The sequence below is a fragment of the Syngnathus acus genome, chromosome 23, assembly GCF_901709675.1.
Source record: "Syngnathus acus chromosome 23, fSynAcu1.2, whole genome shotgun sequence".
Classification (NCBI taxonomy): Eukaryota; Metazoa; Chordata; class Actinopteri; order Syngnathiformes; family Syngnathidae; genus Syngnathus; species Syngnathus acus.
The window spans coordinates 6247257-6266545 of NC_051107.1; the positions used below are offsets into that span (position 1 = coordinate 6247257).

The following is a 19289-nucleotide window of genomic DNA, read 5'->3' on the forward strand; positions in this document are numbered from 1 at the left end:
TCCTTGTTTTTATATTCGCCAATTAAAACATAAAAAACAGACATTTGGTTAACTGCTTTATGTGACAATATGTGTATGTATATCTACTGCAATTTCACATTAGATTGCTGGTTTGAAATGTACTTTTATTATTATTATTATTTTAATAAACATTAAAAACCTGTTAAAACTTGTCTGGTGTTTTATTCCTTTTTATTTTTTTTGGGCATGAAAACAAAAACTTGACATTTGGTTAACTGCTTTATATGACAATATGCATATGTGTTTTACATTGTGTAATGTGTGTTGGTGTCCCCCAAAATAAAGAGCAAGTAGTCAAATACACATTCTTGACGCGTACAAAAAATGCATAAAGTTATTAGGTACAGCTGAAAATGGTGGTGTACCTAATGTAGTGTCCGTGTGACGTCAAAGATCAACCAGCCAATCAGGAGGTGGGGGTGAGGGCGGGTGTGGCACTTTTCACTTTCAGTTCAGCTTTGGCCATGATTTTTCCCTAATGAACTGGCCTGTTTTTAGGTACGCTTGAAAATGGCGTTGTACCTAATGGAGTGTCTGTGTGACGTCACAGATCAAACACCCAATCAGAAAGTGGGGGTGAGGGCGGGTGTGGCACTTTTCACTTAAACCAGGGGTGCCGACCTCCAGTCCTCGAAGGGCCGCGTTCCAACATGTTTTCCAAGTGACCCTCGTTAAGCGCACCTGCGTGAAAACTTTTAGCCCCTTTCACGCTCTGCAGGAGCTAAAACTTTTCACGCAGGTGCGCTTAACGAGGGAATCACAGGGACACTCCATTAGGTACACCGCCATTTTCAAGTGTACCTAATAACAGGCCACTTTATTAGGGAAATATCATGGTCAAAGGTCACAGGTGTCAAGCTCTAGTCCTCGGGGCCCCGTTCCAACATGTTTTCCAAGTGACCCTCGTTAAGCGCACCTGCGTGAAAAGTTTTAGCTCCTTTCACGTTCTGCAGGAGCTAAAACTTTTCACGCAGGTGCACTTAACGAGGGAATCACACAGACACTCCATTAGGTACACCGCCATTTTCAAGTGTACCTAATAACAAGCCACTTTATTAGGCAAATATCATGGTCAAAGGTCACAGGAGTCAAGCTCTAGTCCTCGGGCCGCGTTCCAACATGTTTTCCAAGTGACCCTCGTTAAGCGCACCTGCGTGAAAAGTTTTAGCCCCTTTCACGCACTGCAGGAGCTAAAACTTTTCACGCAGGTGCGCTTAACGAGGGAATCACACGGACACTCCATTAGGTACACCGCCATTTTCAAGTGTACCTAATAACAGGCCACTTTATTAGGCAAATATCATGGTCAAAGGTCACAGGAGTCAAGCTCTAGTCCTCGGGGCCGCGTTCCAACATGTTTTCCAAGTGACCCTCGTTAAGCGCACCTGCGTGAAAAGTTTTAGCCCCTTTCACGCTCTGCAGGAGCTAAAACTTTTCACGCAGGTGCGCTTAACGAGGGAATCACACGGACACTTCATTAGGTACAGCGCCATTTTCAAGTGTACCTAATAACAGGCCACTTTATTAGGCAAATATCATGGTCAAAGGTCACAGGAGTCAAGCTCTAGTCCTCGGGGCCGCGTTCCAACATGTTTTCCAAGTGACCCTCGTTAAGCGCACCTGCGTGAAAAGTTTTAGCCCCTTTCACGCTCTGCAGGAGCTAAAACTTTTCACGCAGGTGCGCTTAACGAGGGAATCACACGGACACTTCATTAGGTACAGCGCCATTTTCAAGTGTACCTAATAACAGGCCACTTTATTAGGGAAATATGGTCAAAGGTCCCAGGTGTCAAGCTCTAGTCCTCGGGGCCGCGTTCCAATATGTTTTCCAAGTGACCCTCGTTAAACACACACAACCGATTCTAAAGATTCAGTTCACTTGAGAACTGGAATGCACATCACTAGTACAAAAGAGTGCAGACGAACGCTGGGTCTCAAGTCGAAGTGGCCGACTGGTTAATGTCACGGGCTCTTACTTGTTGAGAACTTGGTTCGATCCCAGATGTGAGAATGTGCTTTTGTTGTGCAATTTACCCTGTATTTATTTATTTATTTTTTACCTCGTGTTGTGTACCTATTGAAGTGTCCATAAACCTACACATATTGTCATATAAAGCAGTTAACCAAATGTCTGACTCTTGTTTTAATTGGCGAATATAAAAACAAGGAATAAAACACCAGACAAGTTTTAACATAAATGTTTATTAAAAATATTAAAAGTACATTTCGAACCAACAATCCAGTGTAAAATTGCAGTACATATTGGATAACAATATTTAGGCGTATATATGCATACACGTTATTTACAAACTACTATAAGTGTTATACCTAGTGGTAGAGTGTACGCCCTGAGACTGGAAGGTTGTGGGTTCAAACCCCGGCCGGGTCATACCAGAGACTCTAAAAATGGTACCCATTTCTTCCCTGCTTGGCACTCAGGGCTCCGCGGCTGCTCACGATCAATGGAACTTTAACGTATAAAATCAAGACGACCCAAAGAGAAGCATAATCTCCCCATTTTTGCACAATGGCGCATCGTTTCATGCAATAAAGTTAGCCGTTAGCTTGGAGAAAACGTGCATAAAAGAAGTGGTGTTTCAGTGAGTGGTTCTTTCTTTCCGTAAATTTACATAGTTCACGCCAGGAGGGAGACGCAACACATTCACTGACTGATCCGTTGATGCACGGGAAGGAAGGAAGGAAGGAAAGCAGGCAGTTGACCCATTGCCTCGTTCGCGAACGGGAAAGTCACGATTCGTTCCCTCACTGATCCGTTCTCGCGATGAACTGGAAATGCGAATCACTCACAGATTCGTTCGTTGGTGAACGGGAAATGCAATTCACAACTCGTTCGTGAACGGGAAGTGTCGTCATTTTCTTCTTCGTTTTGTTTTACGGCGAGATGGCACCAGCTTCAATGGGCATTACCGACACCTACTGGTTGAAGTCATATGAACTGAAAATCACTTTCGGAAGTGATTCGTTCACTTTCGTTCACTGAAAAGATTCGTTCTTTTGAACCCATCGTGGGTCGTTGTATTGTTTAATGTGTATGGGTCGTTTCCACTGGATGTAAAATTAAAAAAAAAAAAAAAAAAAAAAGCTGTATCAGTATGTGTGCGTGTGGGGGGGATTCATTGAACGATTTGTTTGAACGAATCTTCTGAGTAAACTGATTCTAAAGATTCGGTTCACCTAAAAGAACTGGAATGCACACCACTCGCAGGCAGGCCTACTCGAAAGTTAGTGGCCAAGAAACCGGATATGGCTTTTCGTCATTCCTCCCTTCTGGCGGGGAAGCTTCAAAAATCAAATTGACAACAAAAGGGCAAAAAGGATTATTCTAAGGCCGTCTGGGTGCATTGAAGACTTGAGTCGACACATGCAATCTCAATCGAGCTTGCTTTTGCTTTCGTTTCGTCAAATGGACCGACCGGCGAGGTTTGTCAACACTTCGTGCGCCAGTTGTGCAGCGCTTACTTTGCCTGCCACTCAAACGTCTTTGACTTTTTCTTGCTTGCAGGAAGACCAAGAACGTCAATTACTTCGAGTCGATGGACGTTGACTACGACGGTGGGCCAAATAGTGACAATATGACGTAACGTAGACGCGTGTTGTATGTATCCGACACATACGAACGGACAAGCCGGACACTAGATTAACTGCACACAGATTAAGCTACAAAAAAAAAAAAGCGTTAACAATAACACAAATCATGAAAATGATTGTAAAATGTGTTAAATTTTGTGAACATCAATAGTCAATGCAGTACAATATTGATTTGAATTGTTGGCACCCGTGATTTTGGTTCCCTCGTGTGGACAAAATGAGTAATGCAGTTCTTTCTTGGTTTTTGAGCCATGGCACAAATTTCACATCAACAGCAGCAGCAAAAAACTGTGCAATTAAACTTTACTCTTTAAATGTCAGACGAAGACTTTGTAAGCGTGAAACCCCCACCCGGCAAGAAGCTCAAACAACAGGAGCACCACAACACATCAAGCCAAAAGGCCACCCAGGAGATCCACAAAAGCAGGTAAAGCAGGAGACAAAATGGACACCAAGTACAAACCTTGTAGTTGCATGACTCTAAAAATGTCTTCCAGAAAAGCTCCAGACGAAAAGCTGCTGTCTCGGGATCTGGAGGCGGCAATTACGCTGTCTTTGCTAAATAGCAGCAACACGGAAGGGAGGACAGAAGTGCCTCCTGCTGGTCAAGGTGGGATCCAATGTGTGACTGAAAATCATAAAAACAACTCCAAACAAACGTCATTGTGATCTACAGCTGATGAGAACACAGACCCCGCTACCCTGCACCGATCCAACTGCAGTGTGGACACGTCACTTTTGGGTAAATTCACCTTTTGTTTTTTTTTAAAACAAAGTCGCTCAATTCAGTTTTTCTTTAGGTTTGGATGAAATCTCCAAAGAGAAGCAAAGGAGATGCCCACAGGATGATGACAACGACTATGAGCCCAAACTGACGGCAGGTAGCTCCCCTCCCCTCCTCCATTGCGCATTTATTTGTCTTAACGCAACTGCCGTTTCAGATTCGGCGAGTGAGGAGGACCTCAGTGAGGACGAGGAGTTCACGGTGAAGAGCAAGCGCCAGAAAAAGGAACAGCGTGACCAGCGCAAGCCTCACAAGCGTCCCGACGGCGAAAGACGGCTGCCGAAGCTGAACGCGCAACCCAGAACAGGTTCAACTAACTTTCAATTTACAACAGCAAAACCTGTGAATAATTGATACCACTAAAATTGCCTCGGCAGTAAACGATGAAAGGTGGTGACGTAGTTCCTTCACATTAAGATGGCAAACAAGGGTGGCAAGAAAACGACTTTAATTGTCGTCTTACTTTAACATAGTTCCATGTCTTTTCAGCATGCGCAGCACCCACGCCGAGAAGCCCCCCGATGCTGAAACCCGCCGTGTCCAAACCGCCAGTCTCAGTCGGTCCGACGGGAGCCAGGATTCCTAAATGGAACCCACCAGGTTATTAAAATTGGTCCAAGCATACGGAAGAAAAAAAGAAGTTCTGAATTTTCTGCCTCACCTTGCAGGTCAAATTGGAAAAAGTCTTCCTTCATCCCAGAGTCCCACCGCAAGGTCTCCCGGTCAGGGTCTTCGCCTGGGACTGTCCCGACGTGTCCGAGTCAAGCCGCTGCACCCCAGCAGCGCCACCACCTGACCACAGAGGGAATAAGTTTAAGCTCTAAAACGCATGTAAATATTCGTTTGAAATCAACAAAATTGTTTTCTCTTTTTTGAAAATAAAAGTCAAAGATAAGTTACTTGGTCAGTGTATTTTTACCAGTTCAAAGTGTTCTCAAACGTAAAAAAATAAATACCATTTAAGGATGAACAAGTGCTAGAAACCTTCCATTGATCAACTATTAAAATTGCATTTGAAGTTGTGGCAGCTGGCGCCTTCTGGTGGTCACTAATGATATCATTCTCAATTGTTGAGGTCCAATCAGCCAGTCAACGTGGTGTCCTTTTTATTTGTTTTATGTCTTGCTGGTGGTTACACGATGGGTAAAAAAAGTGGCAGAGTTCATCACTCGGGCAAAAGTGTGGTGCTGACAATAAAGTCCATCAAGTGGTCAAAAAGGTTCCACTGGGGTCTCAGGAGTGAGCCGAAACATAAGCGTCCCATTTCCTCTGCCACGCGGCCTGGCCGGCGTCCTTGAGCTCCGCCGGCAGCGAACTGTACCTACAAGAGCCGCAAGGAAACCCTTGTTAGCGTGACGGCGCCGACCTCCAAAGAAATGACCACCTGCGATCTGACGTGCGTCGTCGTCACCTGATAGAATTGAGCGCCAGTTCCTTAAGTGTGCCCACGTTGGCCTTCAGGCCGCCGATGCCCACAAAGGCCTGGTAGAAGTCGTAGGACAAGCCCGATGTGCCGAACATGGACGGGTCGTCCGAGCTGATCACCATGGGGTGGCCCTCCGACATCAGCACCGCCGCCGGGTGGTTGCGCATGTCCGACACCAGCTTCAGGACCTGCTGGACATGTTTGCAAAGCTGGTTAGAACACAAATACAGGGACAATTTCAAACAAAGGCCGGTCGGCGTACTGGACCTGATTGGAGATGGGGCACACCTCCACCGCCACATTGCTCACTCTGGAGATCTCCTTGGCGAGAGGGTGCTGCGCCAGAGAGTAGCCGTGCCCGATCCGGCTGGTGTTGAACAGGAGGGCGTCCAGAATGTTCTGATCGGCCTCCGTGCCCTCCTTGTCTGCCGAACAACACGCATGTAAATCTGATCAAGTCATTGAACTTTGTAGTGAATGGGGAAGGAGAAACGGGGAAAAAAAAAAACTACCGGTTTCTCCCGCGTGAAAGAAGAAGGGCAGCGCGACGCCCAGCCGGTCCGGCAGCGTAAGAGCGTCCCTGAAGTACCAAAGTGGCCTCCCGCTGTCCTCCCGGCCAACCTGCCGCACAAGACTAGAGCTACCCTCCGTGTTACATGGCTACAGCAGAAAAGCTCAATCGCTACCAGGTCAAATCCTGCCACCACGTCGGGGAAGTCCCTGCGCAGCGCTACGGCCTCCTCCACGGCCGCCTTCACCTCAGAGAAGCTCGATGACCTGCAGGCGGTCGGCGGGTTCAGCGGCGGGCGACGGATAGCAACAAACGCGTTGGAGCGCGCGCCCACCCACCTGTGCACGGCTACGATGAGGCGAGCGCCCAGAAAATCGGGATGATCGGCCACAAACTTCCTGGTGATGTTTCGAAATGTCCTCAGCGTCCACGTCTTGTCGTGGACGGTCCCGTCCAGCTCGTACGTCTGGAGGGAGACGCGACAAAACATCATGTGCCGTTCCTGCTCGTCCTATTTTCCACGAATGCTGAGACAGACCCTGGAGAGGCCGCTGCGCAGTTCCAGATACATGATGTTGTCTCGGTGCAGCTCGAGCAAGCCCTGCAGGAGGTAATCTCTCAGGACGGGGGCGTGGCCAACCAGCCCGGCGCTGGCAATGAAGGCGTTCTCAAACTTGTTCCACACGGCATCCTCGTCCGGGTACTCGCCGTCCGGGTCGTCGGTGACCAATGTGAGCTGGCTCATCAAGCTTGAAAGCGATCCAATATTAGCAAGTAGTAAAGTTGAGGCACGAGCGTGTCGGGCGCTACCTGCGGTCGAAGGCGTCGGCATCGGCCACCTTGGCTCGGAGCGTGCTGAGAAGCTGCCAGTAGAAGCAGTCCCAGCGCGGGTACGGCCGGCGCAGAGAGAAGACGAAGCGGACCGAGTTGTCCCACGTGAAGCAGGCGTAGCAGTGTGGCCGGTACGTGGCGTTCTTCACCAGCCACTCGGCGCTCACCAGGGACGAGCTGTGGATGTGCAGGGCGCCGCCTGCGGGTGGCTCGCGTTAGCTCTCGGCGCACAACATCGTTGCTCGGCACCGCCGGGTCACCTTTGGGCATGTTCTGCAGCAGCTTGAAGACGGGACTGTCACGAATGAGGTTCCTGGCCTTGAAGAAATGGACGGCGGGCGGGAAGGGCTCGGCCGCCATCTCGCGCTGCTTCAGCCGCCGAAGCTGGTCATCCAAGCGCCGCTCGGCCGGCGTTAGCGCCACACCGCCGCCCGTCTGTCTGGACGCCTCCTGGCGCATCAGCAGGTCCCGCCGGCTCGGGTCGAGCATTCCCGACGCCGCCGCCAAGCACAGGAGGGACACTGCTGCACCGAGGAGGGAGGCGGTCATGCCCTCGGAAGCCACTGGGAGGCGCTGTTCACTATTAGAAAAGTGTCAGAAGACATACAATTTACGAGACTGACGTTTGCAGGAGTGTTTTGAGTTGTAGACAGTTACCATGACAACCACATTGTCACAAAAGCAGATTAAATTTCTTATCCAAATCAGATGGTTTTTTCCATAAAGGATCATCTTAGTTGATTGTGCACCAAAAAAAATTAACAAAAAACAAAAGTTTTTTTTTTTCTTTTAGCTCAAAATGTTTAATCCCCAAAATGAAATGATTCTTTGCACATGAATGCACTTTAACTTTTTTTTTTGGGAAGGGGGATTTTGATGACATTCCTTGTCAATGACATCACAGTCAACACAAGGACAAGACAGACAACCACCATGAAAATGCAACGTTAAAAAAGTCAAAGTACTTACAAGAAGCGATGCGTCCGCTGTGCCGTCTTCTCGCACGACTGCGCTTGTCCCGTCTGTCCCTGCCTAACAAGTCAGCAATACACTGGGCGCAACGGCAGTAGAGGCATTTTTGTCTGACAAATAGCATGTGATTAACTAACGAGCCCGGCATGAATGACGAGTGTGTGCGCGCCAGTGTGTGTGCGCGCTGCGAGCACACGCATGACGTGGACATAGTATTACCATTCATAGAGTTTATTATCTTATTGTACATTTACAGCACGTGACATGTTCACACACATCATTTAGACGGAACAGCTCATAACCAGACGGTGGAAGAATAAATTAAAGTCCTTTAGCATTCTAACTTACGTCATGACGGTCACCCCGCCGTCCCTGCTCTCATGTAACGGCGGTCGGTGGCCTTCCTTCATGCACAGAGGAATGCAGCAACAGCAACACACATACATACATACATACGCGCACGCAATCACACACACACTACTACTAATAACGGCGACAAAGCACCCCTTTTCGCAGGAATGTGACCCAAAACAATAGAAAAGGAATAGAGAAACAAGGGGGCGGGGCTTCTCAATCCATGAACTTGCGGTTGGGGTTGGCGCCGAAAAGGGCCACTCGGACGTCGGGCATCATCTGCAGACAAGGCGACAAACACGGACAAAAGACGGATTGTTTGCCAGCTCTGATGGAAAATGATCAATATCACAAGATCATGAGACAAAACGGGGGAAAAAAAATAATTGTGTGTGCGTGGAGGGGAGACAGTCTGACAAAAAACAATTCGATTAATTCAAAAATATAATTGAATTCACTTGATGTTGTTGAAAAAGGAGTGCAGCTTGTTGTTTGCTTGTCAGCACGCGTTACCTGCTGAGCCAAGAGGTCCAGTCTGCTCTCCAGCGTGTTGGACACTTTGATTTTGCCGTCTCCGTTGTATAGCTCGATGCCTCCGGAGCTGTCGAATGGCTCCGTTTGTTATTTGCTTCTTGTGAGGAAAGCCCCAAAAAGCGGCGCAGCGGCACTCACATGTCGGGAGCCAGGAAGTTGTCCTGGTCGATGCGGACCTCCAGGTTTTTCTTCACGGACGCCTTGTAGATGGGTATGTTCCTTTGGATGGAGGCCTGCAAGCCGACGAGAGGTGCGGCGATGTGATGATGTCATTTCCAGAGAGGAACCAGAAGAGCAAAGACTCACCTGCACCATCTGGATGTCTTGCTTACGACATCGGATGGTCACTTTGGACTCAAGCAGCTGATACAAACCCTGAGGAAACAAAGCTGACCGTGTATAGGTTGGATGTGCGCCTTTAAGGGCCGCGACATCGGGAGCCGGGACCGGAATCGCTCCTTGTGAATGTCAAGCGCTGGCTAACCTGCAGGATCAAGCCGTCGATCAGCGCGGCGTACCTGGCCGGGTCTCGCGCCACGTTGGCGAGCCGCTGACGGGCCTCGTTCAGCATTTCCTGAAAGTTAGGGACGGTTAAAACACAATTCAGCGTCACTGAGGAGCACGCGGCTTACCGCGATCATGTCGTCCCGGGCCTTGAGGACCTTGAGGCGGGCCTGGTTCATCAGGTTGGACATTTGGCTGTTAAGGAGACAAATGACACACACGTTGGCTCGGTTTAGCTTGCTAAGTGGCCGTTGTTGTCACACAGTAGGCCGTTGTGCCGCGATCACGGGGAAAGGCGGATTCGCACTGTGCCAGCACCGCTCACATTTTCTTCTGCTGCTCGATCTGCTTCTCCTTCTTCTCGTAGTATTCCATGATCTTCAGACGCTGCGTTTGCACCAGGCGGCCCTTCTCGATGTTGAACTCCTCCTCGGCCTGCAGGGGGAGACGGACGCAAGTGGCTACGTTTATTTTACCAGCAAGTTACGAAAAAGTCATTCATCCATCCATACCTTGGCGTCAATCTCCTCCGCCTTCTCATTGGCCTCCTGCTCAATGAAGGCCATCATGTGCTTGATCTGCAGATACGAAGGGGAAAACCAAGGCCATTTTTTCATTCATTTTAATAGTGTTTGTTTCGACGACCGAAATATTTCGTGACATGGAGCTGTGAAGTGGCTGCTTTTCTCACAACTGTGAAGAATGTTTGCGTCCATTTCAGTCACTGATCGTGAACAGTCATCAGTGTGTCAGCTTTAAAATTCTACATTAACTTATACATTTCCTCTTGTACTGTTTATACACAGCAGTTCCTCATCTGGCCTGTCATGTGATTGTCATGTGATCACTGGTCAAGATGACTTCATCAGTCTACGTTTAATAACAATACAGCACGCCCACACACACAAACACACAAAACTGGAAAAAAACGGTCATGTTTTTATTCATTTTATCATTAACCTCCAGGAGCTACCTCAATGTCATTGAGCAGGATGCTAGCGGCAAACAAAACACCAGAGTAAACGAACCAAAAATAATTATGTTGTTCTTCGCAAAATAATGTGAAATATATCATTTTCAAAATAAAAAAAAGTCGAGGTTACCTGCTTCTGAACGTCGGCATCGCTGAGCGCCATGGTCGCTACTGCAGCTGCTTGCTAGCTCGGGCCTGCCATTCAACGAACACACAAATGTCAATAAAACCTCATTAAAATGCAGCACTGTAACACATAACTCTGGCGCTATAATCGAGCAACATTTTAATTCACCCGAAAAATGTGCAGTGGACGACAATTGAGCTAATCCAAGCGGTCGTGACTCGAAAGAGACGTCTTCAATACAAATTGACGGTCAGCTGACTGGCAAAGTCACGTGACGACTTCCTGTTTTATGGCCAATCAGGCGCAAGGGGGGCGGGAATGGGAGAGTGACGTTTCGATCGCGTCGATAAATTAATCAAAACTTTAATTTGAAATGAAAAGAAATAAACCGGTCATTTGTGTTGCCTTAACGAGACGCTAAGTAAAATACAAATAACATTAAGCATCCAAGGTTATTATCAAACACCAAATCTATACTGCACATTTTAAAGAATCTTTTATCACACTTCTGAAGGGATCTTGAACTTAAATGTGTACAAGAAGAAACTCTGGATTTCTATCATGTGAAGCATGAACTCACAATTGTTATTGTTTACACCCAGGTTAAAGTCTGATTAATGATTCAAGTTTCCCCCCCCCCTCCTGCAGAGTCACCCATAGCAGATGCATGGCCAAGTGTTATGTCATGGATTTGGAAGGAAGAGCGGGCGGGTTGAGAGAGAGAGGGAGAGAGGGCGAGGGAGCTTGAACATTGTGTTATTTGTGCATCAGATACCTAGCGTGCATGCCTGCCTGCCTGCCGCTCGCCTGGTGTGACTTTGTTTCTTAATTGACACTGCACTCTGCTCTTCAAACACGTCTGCCAGACCACCGACGACATACAGGTATGCTCGGTGTTTCCTTTGTGTGAGTAGGAATGTTTCAACAAGTCATTTCAGTATATTGTCCTTTGTGCGCTGTGTGTGGACACACAAGTGGCACAAAAGGTCACTATGGGTCATGTCAGTGCAGTGAAGGGCAGACGGTAGGTAACCTTGCAGAGCCTCTTTATTAGCGTAACGTGAACCGAACCGAGTATGTACTTTTGAATCGTGACTCTTTGCGGCCGGGATGGGACCGATGGCAATCCAATTAAAGTAAAGTTAAGGAGGATCACAAAGTGTGCCTGTGGGGGGATTATTACTGAAGCTTACTTATCCAGTCAATTGTGAAACTCTTCTTTGTGTATCTATATGTAGTATACTGCCCCCTGGTGATGAAGGCGCACACAGCAGAAGCAAAAAAAAGATGTGGCTATTTAATTCTTTACATGTGATGCAATTGTCATTGTTGTATGTTTTTATGGATTATTCTCATTCCAAAATACATTTTGTCCAACTGTATAAGCAATCTGCAGTTGAGTCAATAGAGCACATAAGCGAGAGACTCAATAGCTAATGAGCTAAGCTAAGTGATGATTATTAATCCCCTTTCAAGCGTGATGTTTATTTTGCTGCGATGCTTAGCAAACACGAGGCGACACAGTCGCGTCTATTCTGGGCTCGGGCCCGCCGGCGAATACTTTCCACGGTCGGCGTCGGAGTCGTGACACGCCGGGTGAAGTGGAGTCACCTTGGTGTCATGTTGGAGGCACGCGCATGATGGAAACTTTTAAAAAGGAGCAATGTCTTAAAATAAGCCCTGCAGCGAGCGGATATTTCCCCAGGATTTAAAATACATGTTTGTGTGTGAGGTACATGATATTATTTTAGCTGTAATTATTTTTGGAACATTCTCCTGTAAACTGCCATTTTTTTACATTTTGAGTTTTAGCTTTCAGTGCTAACCTGATTGCGTTGTGTCCCCGCAGTGGCCATCCTGGAGGGGAACGCCCCAGTCGAGTCCGGCGAAGGGTCCACCGCCGCCGCCGCCATCCCGAGCCCCGAACCCTGGCAGAGCGAGAGCCTGCTGGCTGAGTCGTGGTCCACCATGGGCGACGCGGACCGCGAGGACGCCAAGAGCCTGGACAGCAGCGACGGCGGAGCTGCAGCGGAGAACAACTCCGACATGGTACACCTGGAGGAGGAGGAGGAAGATGAGGAGCTTCAGACCAGCGTGTTGGACCTCCAGCTGTCGTCGGAAGAGTTCAAGCAAATACGACCGCTCACGTCGTTGCCCGTCTTCCGTCTGGAGCCGCCCTCCGCCACCTCCACGCCGCCGCCCTCCGCCGAAGAGCCCCCGTACGCCCCACCGGGCCTGCTCCCTCCCTCATCCGTCCTCCCGCCAGTGGTCGCCCGAGATGTTCCCTCGGAGGAGGACTCCAAAGCGGCGAGTCCAGCCGATCTGCCGGCGCTGCTGTGCGGGGGCGCCGCTTTGGTGGCCGCGGTGGGCGTGATGGCGTACTGTGCCGTGGCCTACTGCAAGAAGTAGAAGAAAAGAAGGATTGAAATAATGTCTGTCTTCGGAATCATTCGCTCATTCCCTACTCTCTAATCGCTTTCGAGGGAGTGTTATATTGTGGACCTGACACCCATGTCAAGGCCAGGCTTTGCTACCTCAGCTCACGGCGGAGCTCATGGCCTTGACAGTACCAAACAACAAGAGAAATGATTGTTTTTGTGCCTTTGGTGTCTCTCCATCATGAAACTTAATCCGAAACCCTTTACAAAAAAGTGTTGCTTTTTTTATCGAGGGGGGACACACCTATAAATGACATTTCTATTCTTTCCAATGGGCAAAGATGAATTGTGTTGACACGAGTTGAAAGCTTGCTCAAAGAACAAAATAAATCTAAATAAATTACATCTCCAGTCATCATTCTATTGTCTCCTTTCCAAAGTCAAAAGTGACATTAGCAGCTCTTTCCTGCCGTCTGCTGGCCACATTATGCATCCACCCAAGTGACCTGCTCTTCAACTTTTCCATAAGAAAGAAAAGATAATGCTGCTTTTTTTTTTTTGTGGGTGGGTGGGTGTGTGTGGTTTTCTGAGATTGACTTTGCCACACTTCTTCATTTTCACACCGGGTGACTGTAAAAAATATGAAAGAAGAACAATGGTGTGGACTGTGCCATGGTGCAAGCGGCTATTGAATGAAGAAGAGGAAGGAATGCGCTCGCTTCTTTGTTTGGATTGATAAGAGGGAGAAAAAAAAACAAAACACACACACACCAGAAAATAGACCGCACCTGCAAATCCAACTACCACAGTTTCATTAAATTGATACCAGTGGTGTCAATTAAAAAAAGAAAATGGTGCTTTTCTCTGTCAACTCTCTCGTGTCATCATGCCCTGATGAAATGAGCGGCAACTTTCCCAAAAAGATAACAACACGACGCCAAAACACCTGCACGCGGCTGTCACGCTTCAGCCGCTGCCTGACACATTGCGGTGGCTTATTTATGGAGGCGGAGCCCTCAACCCCCACCAGGAAAGCGGTGAACAAGTATTGGGAGCAAAGCTTTGTGGTTCTTTGTGTAATCAGCCGTGACACACATTTGCAAGTGAATGAGGCGAGGTGTGTGAGCACAATAAGACGACTTTGTAATGAGTAAATACAATGACATATCATGTGACGACTCGACTGTGGCCTCCACCTCCTTTTTTTTTTTTTTTTTACACGGTTGAGGTCCGGGTGCCCACTTAACAGGCCCGAAAGGGGAACTTGAGCGCCAAGTCGGTTGATATTTAAAACGCGGCGCCAGAGTTAAATGAACTTCTCAAAAAAGGGGAAAAAAAGACGTGTTTATTTGAAGAGTTGTGTGTTTGACACATTGGGTTGTGTTAACCATTAACATCGATTAGCACAAGAACCAGCGCAATAGAACAAATAAGAATGTTCATCCGGTCGGTATCTTAAACTTTTGTCTCATATTCTTCTTTTGAGCCGAAACCCAAATACAGCAAAAATGAATTCACCTTGCTGTCCCAATACTTTTGGAGGACACAGTGCATATTTTTATGTTTAATAAAAAAAAACCTCCACCTGTCATGTTGTGGTTTTTATTCGATGGCGATCAGCCGTGGTTGAGGTTGTCATGCAAATTTACGCGCGGCAGTTGCACAAAAGATAAAATACTTCCGATCAATCGGGGGGCTCAGATTCCCAGCACAAAAAAGATTCATTGTGTTTTTTTTCCTCTCTCTTAATCTCGATAGTGGCGTATCTACTGTATCTCTGCCTCCCGACAACACACACAGAAAAAAAAAAAAAAAGAGAAGTGTATCACGGCTGCGTGTGACGTTAACGCATTTAAATCGAGCGTCCTCCGACTATTTATGCCAGCCGACAGGTAGCGGAAAATGTTTGATACCTGTCCGAGGTCGGCGTCCACCGATGAGGGCTGGAATCTCCTCGCCCCGGGGCCACGCTCACTCCTACGAGATGGTGAGAGCACACAACAATGCACTTGGAATCAATCGGGTCCATCAAAACTTTGCCGTCGCAGCACTGCTTGGACAACATGGAGCAACACTTCCAGGATGCCATCGACGTTATCCAGCGGCATTCCTCTCATCGCCACTACGACTCAGGTATCCCGGCATTTCCTATTTCTTTGGCTGATATTTTGGGAGGCTTTTGAGTGATTTATGCCTTCTCAGAGTACGCGTACTACGACACTCAGCAGTGTCAGATGTCTTACTGCCTGGTCGGCCCTCACCCCGACGTGCCGGCGACCCCCGGTGGCGACTGGCACGACTCCGGGGCGGTGAGTCATAAATAGCGCCTTGTAAAATATATTAAAAAATACCAATAAAAATATACATATCGGTTCATTGGGAATATGACTCCAATTATTGGTTTGGCAGCAGACTTGGTCGCAGGTGTTGCCCGAAGTACCGCCGATGCAAAGCGAACCCGCCGCCGACTTGTACTCGTCCCAACGGCCGGCGCAGAGGAACGGCCGAGGTGACGTTCACGGCGAAGCGCCGGTAAAGAAACGTTTTGGTCGCTAGCTTCCATTTTTTTGTCACGCAGGTCGCAAGAAGCTGCGCCTGTACGAGTACCTCCACGAGGCCCTCCACGACCCCGACATGGGCGACTCCATCCAGTGGAGTGACGGCGCAAGCGGCACCTTCCACTTTGTGTCGAAGAACAAGGAGCGTTTGGCCGAGTGCTGGGGCCAGCGTAAGGGCAACCGCAAGACCATGACCTACCAGAAGATGGCCAGGGCGCTGCGCAACTACAGGCACACGGGCGAGATCGTTAAGGTGCGGCGCAAGCTCACCTACCAGTTCAACCCCGAGGTCTTGCGCAGGTTGGGCTCAGGACGGGCGCCCGGCGTTACTTTGCCTAGCCCGGTGGCCGCACAGAGCTACTGCGGCCCGTCGCCACCCGACTGGCAGAGTTGGTACGCCGCGCAGAGCCTGGCGCAGGAGTTGGAGCACGTGGGCGCTTTCGATGCGCTTTGTTGAAATACTTCAGACTCTACCTGCAAATTTAAGCGGACACCATGACCAAGTTTGTCAAATTGATGTTCCCCTCATCAAAATCAACCCATAAAACTCTATGATGTTGTTTTCACCTTTGTTTAAAAAAGAAAACCACGATTAAAAAAAAAAAAAAAGGTTAAGGCTCAGATGGCTAATTTAATCAAACGTGCCAATTTTGTCTTAACATAAGAGCGCATGACAATATAAGAAAAAAAATCACGTGTTTTCATTTTGTATTTGACTGTTTGTCCTTTTCAATAAACGTCCCATCAACGACTGGTGCTCTTCTTTTCACTTCAAATTTGTCAGAATAGGAGCTGTTGAGGCCATCAATGAATGTCGTTCACACACCTGCTGTGTTCCTGACAGACTTGAAGAACCAGTTTGTTCAGATAAAATGTTCAGAACCTCAATTTCCTTCTGATTGGCGTTTATTTGTTTTTGGGAGGGGGGGGGGCTATTCATGGTAGACCAAACTTCATGTTGATAAGCAAAAGGGACTTTGGGGGCTGGCATTTTTAAAGACGGCCGTTGTGACTTTGTCGACACATCCTGTGAGGAAAAATATGGCCGCAAGTGTTTTTTTCCTGACAGAGTGGCGGCGGGCTCCAGACGCGGCCTTATCGGGGCCCAGAGGGGAGGATGTGGTCAGCCTTTCTTGACGGGCTGCCGCTTCTGCTGCGGCATGGAGCTCATTGTTGGCGGCGGGCTCCACGCTCCCTTTGGGGGAGGTATAAGAACGGCGCCCCCGACGTACTTTCGACGCCTTATTCGGATCAACTAGACCGGCGGGGATGGTAATGAGCGATAAGCCACATTACCCTCGCAAAATATCGAATCATTGACTCTTAAATGTCCTGCAGGATTCTTACCAGGAGGCTCAGTCTGACTTGGAGGTCATTTTAGAGTTTCTGGAGGAGTACCACAGACACAACACGGACAATGGTAAGAAAGCAGCGTGGTTGCCTTTGGCGACCTCATATTTGATGTAATGTTGACTTTGACAGCGACTGTGCAGCAGGACGCCAGCGCCGTAGACGACCAAACTCGGGAGCAATGCTGGAGGCCTTCGGAGCCACCTGTAAGCTTTTACGCTATTTGAAGAATTCTTTTGAACAATAAAGTATGTTTTGCTAAAATATTGCTGTAGTGATACGAAAATATTTGTCATTTAAAAAAAACAACGGTACATATAAAAATGTTCAAAATTCGTATGAACTAAGAAAATGACTTCATAAAAAAAAATACATTGAAACATCACATGGTGTTAATTTCCCAGCTAATTGAATGTGACTTTTCAAAGGCGCCGTTTTTAAGGATGAGTCAAGCTCAAATCCAAAAAATGTAACCAATAACTCGATTAATCGCCGAGCGCCACAATATGTCAAAAGCTGGCTTCAACTTTTGTCATTTTGTCTGCCTGCGCTAGAGCATCCCAGGTGGCCCCGAGGCGGTGCCGTGCGAGACGCCCGCCGCCTCCGTGACCACCAGACAATTAAGCAAACAGCAGGCCTCGGCGGCGGCCGGCGGTGAGTTCTCCTTTTTTCCCTTGCTCACCTCATTCCGGTTATTGCCACGGGGCGCTTGCCGCCTCAGAGCAAAGAGATCGTAAACAATACAAGCGCTTTTTTTCTTTCTACCATTTATTAGATAACCGCAGTGTTTGCTATGCTGCGAGTTATTTTCTGGGAATTGTTGCTTTTGAGGAAATGATTAACAGTAAATGGTGTGGCACAGATGTGGGTGTTATACACTGTCAGGGATCTATTGTGGGTGTGCCACACGCCGGCCACCACATTTGCATACTGGCAAACCTCAGCTGCAACTGGTTCAGGTCTGGCTTGTATTTAGAACTTGGGTGAGATTTGAAAAATATCGAAAAAAAAAATAGAAGCCACTGACCGCTTCTCGCAGGTAGGAAGGTCCGTCTTTATCACTTCCTCTTCGAGATGCTGGAGGACCCCGCCATGGCCCACTGCGTGTCCTGGGTGCCGTCGTCCTCGGGCGTCTTCCGCTTCTCCGCCCACAACAAAGACCAGCTGGCGGCGCTGTGGGGCCAGAGGAAAGGCAATAAGCGGCCCATGACCTACCAGAAGATGTCTCGGGCTCTGAGGAACTACGCCCGCTCTGGCGAGATCGTCAAGGTGAAGAAGAAGCTCACGTACCAGTTTGGCGAGCACACGCTGATGTTGCTGCACAAGCATCGCCGTAACGCTGTAACGCAAAGCGGGCCGTGAACACATCTTCGGAGTTGAACATTATACAATATCAAGTCGGGTTTTTATGTCATCTCGAATAAAGAGAACAATTTGTTGCTTGAACCAAAAGGTGTCACTAGAGTCCATCTGAGCACCCATACTCGCCCCCGCCCCTCCCTCACCTTCTCCGGTGACCTCATGGCTCAATCACCCCTGTGATGTGAACTCTGGGTGCAGTGCCGACAATACCGAATGGTTTTGAGCTCTTTGCATCCACATGACACCCGGCCCTCCTAAGCCCAGCATTTAATGCTGGAGCCCACCGCCCCGGCCGGTTATAAATGGGCCCACAGGGGGGAGGCGGCGAGTGTCTGTTACCAAGAAAGGCCACATGCTGTAAACTTAATAAGTACATGTTAAGGTTGATATTTTCAATTGCTCCTGTTTGTTTATGTGGAAATGTCTTCACCGCTTTCTAAAATTAGACGCAGTGTGCGGAGGTTCGGTGCCGGGTTAAGTCCTGGTGGACATCTATTTTGTTCAGCGGCTCTCTACGTATCGGCGGCAGAGCAACTCGTGTGTTGAATTAATTACAATGGCCGCAAATAGGACTACGGGGGGGGGCGGGTCCGCCCGGGCACTGTAGTCTATTTTCCGTCCATCCCACATACACCATCCTTTGGCTATAAATAATCTTTCAATTCAGCGCTGAAAGTAATCCCTGACAATACACTCAAAAAGAACCATTTGGGGTGCATGTGGAAATAAAGTAGCCCCAAACGTTTGGGTGACACCGAAAGAGTTGGAGGAATGGACGACAGCAACTCTCATTAAAGAATATTAAAAGTTGCGTCAAGCAGCGTCGGCCAAATGTTTTGGACTGCTTTCTCATTCAATAACAACTTTTGACTAAGGGCTGGGATGTGGAACGATTCTCATCGCCCCGATCCAAAAAGCTGGCTGGCGTGGTCGCAGAAGGGCTGAGGACAGAGATGCTCGCTGTGGGACAGACGAGAGAGGAGAGGAGGAGCGTG

General features: G+C 48.2%; 5 protein-coding genes across 10 annotated transcripts; 3 read left to right on the top strand and 2 right to left on the bottom strand.

Moving 5' to 3' along the window:
* The first annotated feature begins 3208 nt into the window (after nt 1-3208).
* Nucleotides 3209-5282, top strand: rad51ap1 (RAD51 associated protein 1). Its single transcript, XM_037243644.1, has 9 exons — nt 3209-3462; nt 3545-3594; nt 3952-4057; nt 4128-4240; nt 4307-4372; nt 4431-4511; nt 4572-4721; nt 4904-5014; nt 5083-5282. Exons 1-9 carry the CDS (start codon nt 3404-3406, stop codon nt 5208-5210), a joined length of 864 nt encoding a protein of 287 aa, XP_037099539.1. The 5' UTR covers nt 3209-3403; the 3' UTR covers nt 5211-5282.
* A 24-nt stretch (nt 5283-5306) lies between these two features.
* Nucleotides 5307-8307, bottom strand: ada2b (adenosine deaminase 2b). Of its 2 annotated transcripts, none has more exons than XM_037243642.1 (10): nt 8152-8307; nt 7443-7762; nt 7162-7381; nt 6890-7100; nt 6690-6817; nt 6527-6617; nt 6353-6461; nt 6150-6265; nt 5826-6028; nt 5307-5735 (listed from the first exon to the last, which is right to left on the bottom strand). In XM_037243642.1, exons 2-10 carry the CDS (start codon nt 7729-7731, stop codon nt 5648-5650), a joined length of 1455 nt encoding a protein of 484 aa, XP_037099537.1. In that variant the 5' UTR covers nt 7732-7762; nt 8152-8307; the 3' UTR covers nt 5307-5647. The 2 variants fall into 2 exon arrangements, with proteins under 2 accessions (XP_037099537.1, XP_037099536.1); XM_037243641.1 differs by having other exon boundaries at nt 6108-6265; nt 8152-8306.
* Nucleotides 8308-8369: 62 nt separating this feature from the next.
* On the bottom strand, nt 8370-12607 carry atp6v1e1b (ATPase H+ transporting V1 subunit E1b). Of its 2 annotated transcripts, none has more exons than XM_037243648.1 (10): nt 12473-12607; nt 10650-10714; nt 10059-10124; nt 9872-9981; nt 9675-9741; nt 9527-9616; nt 9349-9417; nt 9181-9275; nt 9022-9109; nt 8370-8787 (listed from the first exon to the last, which is right to left on the bottom strand). In XM_037243648.1, exons 2-10 carry the CDS (start codon nt 10680-10682, stop codon nt 8725-8727), a joined length of 681 nt encoding a protein of 226 aa, XP_037099543.1. In that variant the 5' UTR covers nt 10683-10714; nt 12473-12607; the 3' UTR covers nt 8370-8724. The 2 variants fall into 2 exon arrangements, with proteins under 2 accessions (XP_037099543.1, XP_037099542.1); XM_037243647.1 differs by lacking the exon at nt 12473-12607 and adding an exon at nt 10815-10941.
* Nucleotides 12608-14912: 2305 nt separating this feature from the next.
* spic (Spi-C transcription factor (Spi-1/PU.1 related)) lies at nt 14913-16333 on the top strand. 2 transcript variants are annotated; one of them, XM_037243645.1, is made up of 5 exons: nt 14913-15011; nt 15073-15157; nt 15227-15333; nt 15434-15533; nt 15603-16333. In XM_037243645.1, the coding sequence occupies exons 1-5, from the start codon at nt 14961-14963 to the stop codon at nt 16037-16039; spliced, it is 780 nt and encodes a 259-aa protein (XP_037099540.1). In that variant the 5' UTR covers nt 14913-14960; the 3' UTR covers nt 16040-16333. The 2 variants fall into 2 exon arrangements, with proteins under 2 accessions (XP_037099540.1, XP_037099541.1); XM_037243646.1 differs by having other exon boundaries at nt 15437-15533.
* A 72-nt stretch (nt 16334-16405) lies between these two features.
* On the top strand, nt 16406-18378 carry spi2 (Spi-2 proto-oncogene). 3 transcript variants are annotated; one of them, XM_037243650.1, is made up of 6 exons: nt 16406-16854; nt 16921-17002; nt 17065-17138; nt 17487-17586; nt 17818-17891; nt 17972-18260. In XM_037243650.1, exons 1-6 carry the CDS (start codon nt 16852-16854, stop codon nt 18140-18142), a joined length of 504 nt encoding a protein of 167 aa, XP_037099545.1. In that variant the 5' UTR covers nt 16406-16851; the 3' UTR covers nt 18143-18260. The 3 variants fall into 3 exon arrangements, with proteins under 3 accessions (XP_037099545.1, XP_037099544.1, XP_037099546.1); XM_037243649.1 differs by lacking the exon at nt 17818-17891 and having other exon boundaries at nt 16412-16854; nt 17972-18378; XM_037243651.1 differs by lacking the exons at nt 16406-16854; nt 17818-17891 and having other exon boundaries at nt 16920-17002; nt 17076-17138; nt 17972-18378.
* Nucleotides 18379-19289: the final 911 nt, after the last annotated feature.

Coding starts and splice junctions, on each gene's coding strand:
- spic (XM_037243645.1), top strand. CDS start 14,961: ATGAGGGCTGGAATCTCCTCGCCCCGGGGCCACGCTCACTCCTACGAG. Junction 15,012..15,072: donor ACGCTCACTCCTACGAGATG/GTGAGAGCACAC, acceptor TTGCCGTCGCAG/CACTGCTTGGACAACATGGA. Junction 15,158..15,226: donor TCATCGCCACTACGACTCAG/GTATCCCGGCAT, acceptor ATGCCTTCTCAG/AGTACGCGTACTACGACACT.
- spi2 (XM_037243649.1), top strand. Junction 17,139..17,486: donor GGAGGCCTTCGGAGCCACCT/GTAAGCTTTTAC, acceptor TGCCTGCGCTAG/AGCATCCCAGGTGGCCCCGA. Junction 17,587..17,971: donor GGCCTCGGCGGCGGCCGGCG/GTGAGTTCTCCT, acceptor CGCTTCTCGCAG/GTAGGAAGGTCCGTCTTTAT.
- ada2b (XM_037243641.1), bottom strand. CDS start 7,731: ATGACCGCCTCCCTCCTCGGTGCAGCAGTGTCCCTCCTGTGCTTGGCG. Junction 6,618..6,689: donor CTCATCGTAGCCGTGCACAG/GTGGGTGGGCGC, acceptor GACCGCCTGCAG/GTCATCGAGCTTCTCTGAGG. Junction 6,462..6,526: donor TGGTGGCAGGATTTGACCTG/GTAGCGATTGAG, acceptor CTTGTGCGGCAG/GTTGGCCGGGAGGACAGCGG.
- rad51ap1 (XM_037243644.1), top strand. CDS start 3,404: ATGCAATCTCAATCGAGCTTGCTTTTGCTTTCGTTTCGTCAAATGGAC. Junction 4,373..4,430: donor TGTGGACACGTCACTTTTGG/GTAAATTCACCT, acceptor GTTTTTCTTTAG/GTTTGGATGAAATCTCCAAA. Junction 5,015..5,082: donor TCCTAAATGGAACCCACCAG/GTTATTAAAATT, acceptor CTCACCTTGCAG/GTCAAATTGGAAAAAGTCTT.
- atp6v1e1b (XM_037243648.1), bottom strand. CDS start 10,682: ATGGCGCTCAGCGATGCCGACGTTCAGAAGCAG. Junction 10,125..10,649: donor ATGCCGACGTTCAGAAGCAG/GTAACCTCGACT, acceptor TCGTATCTGCAG/ATCAAGCACATGATGGCCTT. Junction 9,742..9,871: donor ATCGAGCAGCAGAAGAAAAT/GTGAGCGGTGCT, acceptor TCTCCTTAACAG/CCAAATGTCCAACCTGATGA.